This window comes from Dromaius novaehollandiae, chromosome 3 (assembly GCF_036370855.1).
Source record: "Dromaius novaehollandiae isolate bDroNov1 chromosome 3, bDroNov1.hap1, whole genome shotgun sequence".
Taxonomy (NCBI): domain Eukaryota; kingdom Metazoa; phylum Chordata; class Aves; order Casuariiformes; family Dromaiidae; genus Dromaius; species Dromaius novaehollandiae.
The window spans coordinates 35,638,531-35,653,037 of NC_088100.1; the positions used below are offsets into that span (position 1 = coordinate 35,638,531).

Here is a 14,507-nt window from a genome sequence, read left to right on the forward strand (position 1 = left end):
CAGTGAAAAAGAAACCTTTATCATTTAGGTCTCTATTCAGTGTTTTGATTTGGGGAGGTATTGCTAAAACTGCACATATTTTGCAGTTTTCTGTTCAGAGTGGTATTGCACAGAGTCACATGAATTAAGCTTTTGGTAATACTTCATATGCTATATTTCTCTTATTCACAATGTGACTAATCATGATACATCTATGAAGAATATGGAAATTATTTTAATTGGAATACCTTTTAAGTTACTCAATTTTGCTCAGTTTCCAGTGCAAACATTTCAAGATGAGAAAGTACCTGTTTAGTGTAGAGAACTAACCTTTAACCTAGGCTGCAGTGGGCTTGGGGTGAAAGGAAAGTAAGAGGAAGAGAGAGGAGCATTTGTTGTGTATGTAAAATGAGTTCTGTGTATTCTGAATCTACAAATAATAAAGTATTTTGGTTGTAATTATGTGGTTAGGCATAGTATCTGTAAAAATCAGTGAGGGTTGCTTGCAAGCCCTAAATGATGCCCTCCCTGTACCATGATTTAATCAAGTCCTAAAGATTTTATTTCTTGAGCTTCCAGGTTGGTTTTTGTATGATTGCAACATCCTCATATGTTTTATCAATCTCAGTTTAGCCTGGGAGTGAAAATATGTATCTGGTATCCTTTTACTTTTTCTCAATACACATGAAAATACAATAAAGTGCAAAAGAAAATTTACTTGCTTTTGAAGATTCCATGTTACTTTTCAGCTTTTCATATTTTAAGTGCTGTTTTGTGGAATGTTCCTAAGTCTAAAGAAAGACGCACAAAAAGTTAGACACTGGATAGGGAATTGTGCTAAATAAAATCAAATATTGTAAGTCTGTTCGTTAATGCATATGTTGCAGCAATGCTCATGCTTATAGATGAACTCTTGTTGGCATTTGCCAGTTGTTAGTGACTGGGAAACCAATTGCAGGCTGTCAGATTTCACATACCAAAATTGGCAACTACTGTAAACAAGCGGAAAGTATTCAGTTGTAGATTTAATTTTGCAAGTGCTGAATCTCATAAGCTTTTTGAATATCAAGTTTTACTGTACTAATCTCATAAATAGAAACAGTCCTTTTCTAATAGGTATTTTTTACTATGTTACATTCCTACACTATTTTATGACTAAATTTTGATTGAGTAGTGAAGAATATTCCAGATACAATTTGGTAGTATTTAATTGTACTTAAACAGTAGGTTATTGTTCAGTAAGGTACTATTCAGAACAAATATACAGAAGTCAAAGCTGAATTCAGCCTATATTAGATGCCAGTTTAACAGTTAACAGTTTTGAGATGTTTGTAATAACGAGAGGATATAGGACTGCCTTTAGTAACCTGTTAGGTGCATTTGTGTAGAATACATGCAGTTCAGCCTCTGCTCTGTTTGCCTTCATTCCTGACACTTCCCGCTGGTCACATAAACTCTCACTCTGAGGCACGGTAGGACTCTAATCCCCTTAGTTTCATTTTCGGAGGTTCCCTGTGCAACCTCAGCAGAGAGGAAAAGCTCTTTTTCGGGGGCCATTGTAGCAACTGACAGGGCAGTGGTCACTGATTACAGACTACTTTAAGCCCTGTATATGATTAATCAGAAGAACATATCTCCCTTCTGCATCCAGTTATCCTTGGAGTTAGCTCAACATTGTTCCTTTCTTGCTTCTACATTCTCTTTTCTACTATTACCTCACCCTTGTTACGAATTAAACAAGTGGCTGGAACTAACTTAGAGGTTATAATGACCAAAAATGGATCTTTCTTGTGTTACTGTGTCTATCACCTGTGTCACAATAGTAAGCAACACCAGTTTACAGAAATTACATATAAAATGTTAGCTGCTAGTCTTCAAATCATTGTTTGGAGACTATTCCAGAAGTTCCTAGTATTTTAGGAGAAATTCATAGAAGTTTTCATTCAGGAACAGTTAAACTGTGTCCGCTGAGGAAACCAGATGGACTACCACCAGAAGTTTTAAAAACTTGGTCTGCCAGTCCTATAGGCTTTTTTAAGGCTAGTCTTTATTTATATTTCTTTGTTTCTGAGATGTGCGTATCTGCAATGCAGAACATAATTACACTTTTACTTAGAAACACTTACTGCATTCTGGATATAAAGCAGATACATAGTTCAGTAGTAGTTCAGAATTTCTTTCTTCTTCATAGAGTTAATTATTAATTATCTCTCCTTTTGGCAGTTGATACTATTAGCTAATCTAGGATTCACAGAGAAAGTCTCTGATGTTAGTGCATTGCTTTGCTGATGCAAATTCACAATGACCAGTGGGAGTGGCTTTGTTTTGTTGACTTTTGGGCACCAAGAAAGGCATTGCTAAAAGTTGACATGTATGACTTTTGGAAGTTTGCATTGAATGCTCAAATTTTTCTTGTTGTGTGTGTGCAAGACCCTTCTTTGTTAAATAATGATGGTAAGGCGGAATTACAGGTTTGCTCTGCAGAGGCAATATATCTGGATTGTTTCCTCACTACAGTAAGTCAGAATTTGGCCATTTACTTAAATGTGGGGACAGATCAGGTCTAAAGTGTTCATCCTAATCCCCTTTCAAAGTGAATCACAGACTTGTATACAAAATAGTGCTTATTGCTACGTCTTATAAATGCCAAATGCAGAACAGAAAGGAAATACTGTGTTAATGCTATGGAGGACTAGCTATACTGCTGTGTGTCATCTGAGTTTTTTATTAATTCTAAAAATTTCTCAAATCTACTTTTCATGATTAGTAAAGTAGTTGAGGAAAGACTTGATGTGTTTTTTATATAGGAGTGATTGACATTTTAATTTGAATAAGTAATTCAAGTGATGAGCTGTAATGATCTGATAAACTATATGAGAAGCAAGATGCAATCTGTAGCTCTTGTATTTTTCTTGAATCAATTTAAAAGCTATTCCTGTTGCTTTTTTAAATCTGTAAATTTGGCATGTAAGCTATAACTGTACTTTTTTGCACATCTTTCTAACCATTTGCTTAGGTAACATTTTGTTTTTGACTGGATAAGTTTAAAGTTTTGTTTTTATAAAACAGGCTGAAATTGAGGCTCAGCTAGCTAGAGAACGTGAAGAAGAAACCCAGCACCAGGCAGTTCTTGAACAGGAACGTCGTGATCGTGAACTTGCAATGAGAATTGCCCAGAGTGAGGCAGAACTCATCAGTGATGAGGCACAGCCTGATTTAGGATTGAGGAGGTATGGGGCTTAATGCTTAAATCTCTGCTTTTTTCTTTTCCCTAGCTGATTTCTGTAAGAATACTAAGCTCTTGTTTGCTTTGTGTGTTTATGTATTAACTAAATAGACCTTTCAAGTCAACATATTAAAATATGTTTTTCAAATTAACTTGTCAAATTCGTTAAAAACTGTTTGTTTTTGCTGAGAAATAGTTTCTCCGTTGTGCATCTTGCTACATCAGTAATTTAGATGTATGTGAATATGACTCCAGTTCTGTGGGAAAACATCATGTTGAAAAAACCAAAACCTCTGCCCATTTCTCTTTCTCTTCTTGAATCCTGGTGAGCATGGCAGCTGATTTGAATTACGATTTTATGACCCATTTAAAGTAGAGACTGGAATTTCTTCAGTAGTTAGCAGGAATAAAATGTAGCCTTTCTAATACCTGATGATTCCAGTTGTATATTACCAATTTATGTATTTATTTTTAACTAAGATACCCTCTTTTAAGGCAGAAATAATATTTATTTCTATATCCTGGCTGGTAAGTTTTGATAACACGGAAAGGATATGTTTAACATGGTTAGGTTTGAAAATTAAACGTCGTCTTAAATATTTTTTCTTGTTGTTTTTTTTGTTTGTACTTTCTGATGAGTCCATGCTTGACTTTTGGTGTGCAGATCCATACTGCCTGCAAAGCAAGACTTCTTTTTGTATAAAAGGTGAATCCACAGAAGCTCTATGGCCAGCAAATATACGTGTAATTGATGCATATTCTAACTGTGTGGTGCTGTGCCTTTGTTTCTCCCTAGAAAGTATTTTTAGGAAGTGTTTCTTATGCAGTTCTCCTTACGTGCTAACATATTTATGTTTCTTGGCAGTTAAAAGCTCACAAAAAAGAGGGGTTTTTTTATGTGAGTAGTTCCGATTTCAGATTACTTAGTTCAAGTGATCAAGATTTATATAATACATGTATATTTATGTATTATACACACGCACACATGTTCACAAACACACACACGTAAATATACATGTGATTTAATGAAGCTTCACTGTTCCGCCTGGGCAGTTTCTAAAGGCTCTATACATTAATTGGGGTTCGATGAAAAGCGAATCGGGGCTTTTGACTTTCTGCATCAAGAACACTGCAGGAACATTGTGAAAAGCTTAGTTGAGAATTTGGCGTGAATGTGTAAAAAAGTAATATTTACTGATCAGATTGTATTTAGGGGCTAACCAATGTGATTATGCCGTTGGCTTGTTAGATGATGCATAAAACCCTTCATGAATGAGTGTTTCCACAGAATTCAAGCTCTCAGATATTCTCTGTTTGCTACTCAGAATTTTATTTATATGCATACTTTTTTAATAACTGCATCACTGTGTGACATACCTAGGTAATTTTTTTTGTCATGTACTATATTAATTTGTAGACGCTGCTGCTAAAATTATCAGTGTTTTTGCTGTTAATTGTCATACAATACCTATCATATTATCTCAGATATGACTTTAAGATGTTCAGTTGGATGTCCAAGTTGAACGCTTTACAGGCAGCATTCTGAAGATTTTCATGTTTTCCCTATTTGGATTTTGGTGCAATACAGTACTTGGAAGATGAACCCAAAGTCACTGTAGTGTGCAAATAGTGTGAAGTGTAGCAAACTTCTCTCAAATATAAACGGAGAGAGAGTTTAGAGGAGGAGGACTCAGAGAACTGAATAACATTCCTGGGTCAATAAAGCCGTAATCTCCACAGTGCGTCCTACTGCTCAAGGGCAATCCTGGTATTAGTCTTCCATGTGAAGTCCAGGGATAGATGCTTAGACTAACCAGCCTGATGGCTGTGACTGCCAGTTTCCCTCTGCTGTGAAGTGGTAGGAGAACGAAGACTCTGCTCCGAATGATTAGAAAGGAGTGAATGGTCTGAACAAGTTAACACAGCAATGTAAATCCTTTCTTGAGCAGGATGAGGTACAAACTTAGGAAAAATAGTAGAGAGATTTTTCTGCTTATATGAGACTTCTTTTTAGGTCATTAGCAAAAAATTTCTTCCTGACTGTTTTTAAAGATATCCTCAGCTTTCTGGAGTTCTAAACATGTCCAAAAAAGAGAATTCTGTTAATTTGAGCTTTGGTTTGATTTCGTTATGATATGTTTAAAAACAACCCAAAACCTTCCCCAAACCAAGTATCTTCTACTGAAATTAAAGGGTAAAACTTCCACATAACTGCAGGAATGGGTTTGAAGCCAGAAGATGTGTAGAAATTCTTCTCTATAGTTAAATCTCTTCATTGGTTTGAACAAAAAGTCTAAGTTAATAAATTAAAACAAGTCCTCAAGACTTAGGTTTAACTGATATCAATTAACACTTTACTAGAGTCTAATGAAGTTGTATTCTGCCATCTTCTGGATTTAAGATCTCCATATTATCTTATCACACCTTAAAATCACTGTGACTTTTATGTGTATTTCCCCTTTCCATTAAATCTTGGCATAGTAAGATGCAGTTTGTATCACTGCATGCTGGATTCACACAATGCCACTGGTTCTCTATCACATATTTGCAAATAAGTGTTTTATGTTTGGGCTTTGGCATGGACAAAGGGATATTTTCCATTGTGCTGCACTACTTGCAGAATGAAAGTAATAAGCTCTGCAACTTTGTAGCTGATTAGGCAGTTATGTGCCACTGCAAAGGAACTCTTGTATTTTGCCCACTTTTACGGAACTTGTGATGCTATGCACTGGCATATTTGAAAATAGGGAGCCTCTGTTTAATTTCTTTTTCTCCTCAATACCTTGCTTCATTTCCTTTAGTTTTTATAAATATTTACAGGAGCATAATTAGGTGTAGTTTCTTTTAGAAATATACTCATTGATGTTTGTCAAAGAAAAAAAGCCTTGTATGTTGTTCTGGCAGTGGCTTCAGCTTTTTTACTTGTGTTATTCTGTGCTGAATATGTTGGATTTCTCCTGGATTCATGGAATTTTATTATTCATCCAAAATTGAGAAGCACATGTAATAAGAGATTTCCTGCATGCAAGTCTAAATTAGCAGAAGTGTTTAACAGCTGAGTATAAGTTACAAATAAATAATGAAGGTATCTATTTTCATTTGTGCAACATTTTTTTGTGGCTTATTTCAATGTATTAAATACTATAGTATGTAGCACTAAAATAAGCTAACCTCAGTGAAGATAATTTATCTGTTCTGTGTGTTGCATTGGACCAATCCAAATATGTTCTTATTTGTAGCATATTTGATTCTGGCACTCTACTGTATGTATGTACATGTGGGTCTTCATTATGGCAGTCAGACTGAATTCTAAGTGTCTTTTAACAGATTGTGTGAAGAAGCTCTCTGCCCCATTCCTGGAGCAGCTGAACGAGGATTGTTGTTATTTCTTTTCATATGCTTATCAATGCATGAAATCCATAAATAGCATGTCTCCAAATCTTTGATTCGGAAAGATGAAATCAACTGACTTACAAATAAGTAAATAAATCTGAATTTAATGTTAAAATATAAAACATAAGCACAGTAAAAAAGGGAAAGTTTCTGCCTGTAAATTAAAAATTTTTCCAAACTATCTTAATTTTACTTTTTCTAGCATATTGCCCTTATGACAGAATGAGAAAGATGTAGAAAAAAAGTATATACAATCCTTAATCAAAAAAAAATCATACGATAAATCAGAGGATATGTGAGGGGGGAAATAATACAGTGACCAACCTTTTTTTCCTTCAGATTATTAGAAGGCTAATTAGGAAATAGCTAGACTAACGTAAATATCTTCTGTTTGCAGAGCCAATGGAACAGAGCTGCAAATGACTGCGTATGGTGTTTTTTTTTTTCAACTTGACTATTCTAATAGAAAAGACTGTAACAGTAATTAATTCAAAGGAAATTGATATTGTCCTTTTATCATTTGCTAATACCCCTATCATAATCTTCATTAGACTCATCTGTAAAATACAAAGCAATTTGTAATACTTTATACCCCCTACTTTGCTTATATCTAATATACAAGTTAATAGTAAACTAATAAATCTAATAATGTTCATTTAAAGATGATTATAATCAGTGTAAATTTTTCCACATACCAGCCATTTTTTACTGTCCTATATGATTTATTTCTTCTTAACAACAAATCAGGACGAAATACATAGGAGAATGGTCATTACTTAAAATTAGGAGCTGTTTATTTTCTGCACTCGGTTTAGCTTCAGTTTGGTTGTCAAGAGACTACTACAGTTTTAAAGGCTGTTTTTATTTAATGTATTTGGTTTATGCTTATTTATCAATTTTTTTATAGGGAACAAATGGCCACAGAAATGTCAGAAATATTGTCTCGGTAGGTGAAAAGACAACACTGAATGAATCAATCATTTTACAAAAAGATATTACACATGAAATGGGTTGAAATATAATTGAATGAAAAATAATGAAATTAATTTTAAAATGCTAAGCTGATAAACAGATTTTTCAAATGAATTTCCTATACCAACACCTTTTGTGTTAACAATCATTACCTGATTTTTTCAGTAATTATTTTTCTGTTATTTTAATTGATTATGTAAAGAAAGAATAAGAGTGACTCAGTGGATAACTATGCTGGTGTTTTGTATAATTTTGATAGATAATGTTCCTCAAGCTTCCTTCTCTCTTCACCCTTCTTATGAGGATGTTACAAAACTAGGCTCTACATCTTTTCAAGAACAATTTTTGCAAATTCAATACAATGTTAATTAATAAAATTATCTAATGTTAATGTGAATTTTAGGAGCTTTTAATGAGATACTAACTTCAGTTGTATTTCCATTCATATAAAAACAATTTTGAAAGTTACCTTGTTGAGTGTATAAAAAGCACTCTAAAACACTAAACAAAAACCCCTCTGAGATTTTTTCGGATGGTAATGGAGAACTTGATGCACAGTGCAGGAGTAAGAGAAAATGCATGTTTAAGTCTGGATACAATTCTCCTGTAACAGTCTCATACTAGTTTGTGTTAGAATACTGATTCTCTGTCGAAAGGAATTGTTGTGCTGTCCTCCACTTCAGTGAGTAATTAGAAGATGTTCTCTGTAACCTGAGGACAAAAGCAGCCATTTGACATTCATTGTCCGAAATTTACTTGGGAACTCAAATTGTTTTGAGTTTTTAAAAGTTAAATGCTCTGTAAAACAAGCCACTATGCTGTGTATGTAGTCTCAAGATTATCAATCTCACATGGTTCATGTGTTTTCTACTTATAATACTGATAATTGTGAACACAGCTGTTAACTAAATTTGTTCATCGTAGCAATATTTTAAAAACGGGAATGAAGAATGTTGTATTTAATTAGTTTGGAACAATATAGATGGCCAGATTGTATCACATATTTTGACATGGTTCCAATGACACTGGTCAAGTTTTAATATGCAAAAAAAGTCACAAAACTTTGACCAAAATGAGAAGCTCTGTCTTTCAGTAGAATTGAAAATACAGTACTTTGTAGTGCATGCTTATTTGACTAAAAATTTTCGCTTTCTGGAGACTGGAAACTTTTGACTTGAGACTGAATTTTTAAGTTTGAAACTGTCCTGTTTTTGATGCATGACTGTTACTATCAGATTGAGCAGCGAAGACTGACTGCCAGAGTATTATGCTTAAAGTCATGAAGAAAACAAAATAGTGATCTTAAGTGCAGAGTAGTACTGTAATGGAAAGGCTAAGCCATTCAATTGGATTAACATTCTTAAAGATTACTAGTTTAACCAAAGATCATACGGCCTAGTTCTGCTCCTCTAAATTATGTAGCAAACTCTTAGAACAGTTGGTAGTGCTGCTAAATATGGAAAATCCTCAGGATTTGTCAAATTAAGAATCAAGAAGGTTAGACACCAGGTAGCGGAAATTACCTTTCACAACAATCCTTTAATGTCCTACAGGCATGCTGTTTATAACACAATATTAAAAAATATATTTTGAAGATATTCTCTCTTTAATGATTTGTTTTACATCTATCACGTGTAGTACTATGGGTAGAGAAAACTTACTGTCACTGAGCTATGTATTGATTGAAAGGCAAAGAGAATTTTTTTGTCAAACTTCTCATGTACAGCACATAACTGGAATCTGCGTTTTGGTTCCTATTAGTAGTACGAGTACACCTAATCAAACTGATGCTGCAATAAACAGTAAGATTCTGTAGTGTTAATTACATTTGAGGAGATGCTTCAGTTGCTGTTAAGAAGAGCATTTAGTTAAACAGATTGTTAAACAGATTTATTCCATGAAACTTGAAAATGGTATGCATTTGCTATGTTATCTCTGCTTTCAGGACTGTTATATCTACATAGAGACAGTCTGTAATAGAAAATGTATTTATATCCTGTTAACTAAAAAGGGAAAATAAGTAACGTCAACAATTCATAGTCTCTTTTGAGAGACCTTTAGATTTTACAGAAAAATTAACTTTATAATCCATTGAATATCATTTTGAACACTAATAATGTAATAGTCCCACTAAGATATTACTGCAAAAACAGCACTTAACTGAAAAGAGCTGTTTTCTTCTGTCTCTTGTTCTTCTGAATTTTTAATGTGGCCTGTTGCATCAAGTATTTTGCTCCCCTGTTAAGGATCTTCTGTCTGGCCTGTGGAACAAATCCTCTCAGAGACTGAAAGATAATTTAGTCTGCCTCCTATCTTAGTCATGGGCATTAGCAGAGGTTGGCCAAGTCATGCCTCTGTGCTGAGTTTCTTGGTGTTTTAAAGTGTTCAGATCTTCACTGACAGTTGTAGCATTTTGACCCTGAGTTCTGTCCTGATAATCCATAAGAAAATCCCAGTTCCAGAGGGAGAGTCCTTTAACTTCTTATTGACACCATTTTTAAGAATAACGAATGTTTTTTTGTCAGAATTATCTTTACACACGTACCTTTAGTGTATATTTGTTAAGTGGACAACCTTGTACATACTTTTAGAGCTCTAAGATGGATATTTTAGTAGTAATTTCTTACTTGAATTTGCAGTTGACTGTGTTGCACATTACTTACGTAATTAATGCCTTTTGCCTTTGAGAAATGCTCTTCTTGGGTGGGACTCTTTTATATTAGTCAACCTTTCTTCTGAGAATGGTCTTTGTCTTTTGGTCTCTCTCTTAATGATTTTTTTTCCTCCCCAGAATGGCTATTGCTGTTTTCATACAGCTACTGTAACATTAATTAGCATTAATTTGATTTCTTCTCCCAAATGAGACTTTTTTGAGAGGCATGGAATATTTTCTCTAGTGTTGGAACAAGGATTTTGTTCTAATCCAGTTGTTAAACAGCAGAGGAAACACCTTTTCTCCCTCCTTGTCTACTTCAGAAATACTTTTCCCCCTATTCTGTTTTTCTAATGGATCTGGACATGTATGTGGCCACTCTTTGTTACCAGTATTCTGCATCTTGACTCCTACCAAGAATAATGTACATCACCATGGGTTAGGGTAAACGCAGAAGATGCGTCATCTTGCATTCACTATTAATGACAATTCCTTTTAATCTCTTGGCAACTGATCAGATTATTCATAGAGAATAATTTTGGTACTGAAAGATGCTTTCACTTTTCCTAAATCCTTTGGAAATCTTGAAAGTAATTTGTTTTTTTGCCTTTGAATTCAGTCCTTCTGCTGCTAGTTTTTGTTGTTGTAAGCATGCTACGGTGTCGATCATGGAATATATTCCTCCTATTGTAGCATTTCTTACTTCATACCTATCTGTACCTTGCAAAAAGATACTTTTTTTTTCTTTTCTTTTTTTTTAATAATTGTAGGGGTCCTTTAGTTCAAGCCACAAAAGCTGCTGCTGGTACTAAGAAGCATGATCTCAGTAAGTGGAAATATGCAGAGCTTCGTGATACAATCAATACATCCTGTGGTAAGTTTTCTTCCGGTTTGGAGGAGAGAGAGAAATCAAGTTTTAGTAATATAAAAGCTGTTACTTTTTCCTTAGGACAAACTTAAAAACTCAAGTCATGACTTCATTCATGTTCGAATGTCCAATTAATTTTAAAATGTTATAGTTCCCCAAAGAGAACAGCGAATTCAGCTATTTTCTTATTCAGGAAACAGGTGTTGCTTTTTTACCTCTTTTACAGATTATATATTTATAATATTAAAATGCTAGAGCCATAAAATGTATTCTGTAATTTCTTAATGATATTGTTTCAATTTTATGTGTTTCTACAAACGGAATTGTATTTATAATGCTTTACCTAAAGCTTGAAGGTTCTGAGAAACTTCTTGCTGTCATATCTTGCTGTCACCAAATCACAAGAAAGAATATTTGGCATGTAAAGCATAGTATAAAATATTTTCTGTCTTGGATATTCAGATTATTCTTTGAGTAATTTTCCAAGTGTGTAACTCCATTTGGAAAGCTAACAGTTATGTTAATTACTTTTCCCCCAATATTATGAAGGTAGAAACTAATATGAACTATTCCTTTATTATATATTACTGTTTTTATCCTGCTTCTAACTGCAAGCAGTTGATTAATTTCTTGGGTAAGATAACTCCAAATTCCTTCCTGGATTTAGTAATTGGAAACAAATCTCTGTATCTGTTTTTAACCCCCTAAGTTAGCTCCAAATGCTAGCTGTCTTTTTACCACTTTTAAACAGATAAGACTGGGACAATATTTTCAACAGACTAGATACTGTGGTAATAGGTAGTGCTAATGCACATAGCTGTTCACCCCTAAGGAACCCAGTTCAGAACTTCTTAGGTGACTAGTGAAATGTCTTGGAATCATTCTGTTTCTTGGTATCATGAAATTCAGCAAAAATAAAAGATCTCTAATAAAGTGGAAAAGGAACTCAAATCTGAGTGGTCAAGTTGCCAGATTTTTTTCCCCCGGTTGCAGAAATAAAGGGTGAGGGTTTTTTATCTTCTGCTTGGCTTGTGATGAAGTCAGCAGGCAAATTAAGTGAAGAGAAGTTTGTAATTGTAGCAATTCACTGCTCCAAATCTGACCGTAGTAGAACAGCTACTTTGGGGACTGTTGTTCCTCAAAAATGGAAAGGGCATAGCACTCCAAGGGAGTTTCTAAGCTATAAAATTCAGGCCCTGATATTGCAAAGAATCATGTCTTTATGTTTAATATAACATTAATAGCTATTAATAAGAATCTATGTTAGAAAGTTGTTTAAGAAGCTACTCTTGGCTGTGGAAATAGACTGAGCTTTTAGCAACCTGTATTTAAAAGTTACAGCTCACAAAATTTTAATTTCCTTGTATTATAACACAGTAGTGTTACAACTTGATCTAAAAATATGTAACTATTAATGAAAAGCATTTAATAAATCTATTTTCTGATTTTTCTGACTCCTACCTTCCTTTCTTTTCTTTGAGACAGATATTGAACTATTGGCAGCTTGCAGAGAAGAGTTTCATAGACGGCTAAAGGTGTATCACGCTTGGAAGTCCAAGAATAAGAAACGCAATGCAGAAATGGAACAGCGTGCACCCAAATCAGTCACAGACTATGGTGAGGAGAGAGAGTTTTATGTTTATAATAACTTTGGGTACAATATTCCAGATAAAACATTTCTTGAATGAGCATTTTTTTTTCTTGTTATGTTGAAGGAAATTCTTGTTTGCTTAAACTATTTTTATATTGAATTAAGGTAAATATTTTGAAAAGATTAGAACTGGAAAATGCTTTGCAGTAAGTAGAATATTTTCAGAAGATCCAATATACGCTTACTAAATAGCTCTCCCTAAAAACTTGTACCAGCTCCGTTTGTTAATAATTAAAATAGTTGTTGATTTAGTGTTTTAGGTGCTGTTTTTTTGTAAGATTGAGGAAGATTGTTTTTCATTTATGAAACTGTGGCTTGCATTTGAAGACCTTGCTAGTATATCTTATTACATATGTAATGTTTTTAAGGTGGTTCAGACTATTTCTGACCTGTGTAGTTAACAGATACTTCTCTCTGAGAGTACACCTAGGTGTAATTCTCTGTGACAAACTATCATTTAAGATAGAATAGAGATTCTAAACAGTTTCCACAAACACTTCTTCACAGAACTGTGTGTGTTTTTTTGGTGCTAGGAGAAAGGAGATAGTAAATTAGTAAATAGAGCATGATTCCTTCCTGGTACATTTGGGGTCCAGACAGACAGAATGCTTTATCCTTTTCTAAGATGCAATTTTATTTTTCTAAGCAGCTAATCATATTCTTATTAGATTGCTCTAAGCCTTGTATGTTTCAGGTGACCTTTTCCTTTTTTAATTCTATAAACATTGATATTGCAACTTCTGATTATGCGATGGCAAGTTTTGTGTAGTCCCTGCTTTCCTATTAGGCTGTCATTCTGCTGATTTCACAGATGGGTCTTTATTGTGAGCTTTCAAAATAGTGCGCTAATGAGAATAGCTGACTGCCTTTCAAATTCGGCAAGAAGATGTAGGAGTTTAACACTGCTAGACTTGAAAATTAGATGCCCTGTTTCTGGAGTAATCTTGCAGGGTGGGTTGTTACCTTTTTTCTTTTTCCTAGTGCTATAAAGGAATCTAAGAAATGAACAGAATTGCAGTGAACAGATGTAATCATACAATCCAGTCTTTCCTGCTGTCTTCTGGACCCACAACTCTTGTGTTCCTGACTGCAGAGTTAATGGGGGAGGATGCCCTTCCCATAGTCCCATAAGGCTGGGTTTAGGCCACTGTCCTGAGACAACAAGGGCTGTGGATCCCAGGTACCCCGCTTGTTCTCGCTGTCAGTTATTATACAAAACATATACAGTCATTACACAAAAGTCTCTCCTTCCCCTTGATGTGTTTACTGAGTTAGGCGTTGCCTGAGCATTGTCTGAGAATTTGAGCTTCTCAGGGGACTCTGGTGCGTATATGCAGTAGGAAGGTTTAGACCACTGTACAGCCAGAGCGTGGAAAAGATGTTAGCAAAAAATGGGTTCCTTGCAGCCATGCCTGGTAAGAAAGCTTAAGAAAGCTGATGACCGAAACAGTGGGAAAAGGCTTTCCAAGTGCTTCTGCAAAGTAGTAAGTTGTTTTGAATTTGAGTTCTTACATTCCATCTGGAGCTAAGTGGTTAAAGTATTCATGAACTATAAAGCACTTTATTGCTAATGGGAAATATTAAAGAACATAAAATCCTTGGAATTGTACAAATAAAGGTTGCAATATCCATGTTTTCATCATACTTAGTTTAAAAAGGCAAATTTACAGCATTCTTCTCAACATTTTTTGTTACACTTTTTCACTTTTCTTGAAATACAGCTCCATATTTCTGCAGGAAAGTTAGAACACTGCAGATGATAAGA

At 34.4% G+C, this 14,507-nt stretch overlaps 1 protein-coding gene across 6 annotated transcripts in view; it reads left to right on the forward strand.

Moving 5' to 3' along the window:
- The window catches only part of MYO6 (myosin VI), a 116,521-nt gene that overhangs the window by 94,078 nt on the left and 7,936 nt on the right, over window positions 1–14,507 (forward strand). For 3 of the 6 annotated variants that reach the window (XM_064508685.1, XM_064508688.1, XM_064508686.1), the window contains exons 28-32: window positions 3,049–3,209; window positions 6,996–7,025; window positions 7,506–7,544; window positions 10,994–11,097; window positions 12,577–12,708. In XM_064508685.1, the coding sequence (XP_064364755.1) occupies window positions 3,049–3,209; window positions 6,996–7,025; window positions 7,506–7,544; window positions 10,994–11,097; window positions 12,577–12,708 (466 nt within the window). The remainder of the gene's footprint in view (window positions 1–3,048; window positions 3,210–6,995; window positions 7,026–7,505; window positions 7,545–10,993; window positions 11,098–12,576; window positions 12,709–14,507) is intronic. The other 3 variants (XM_064508689.1, XM_064508690.1, XM_064508687.1) reach the window with 2 other exon arrangements.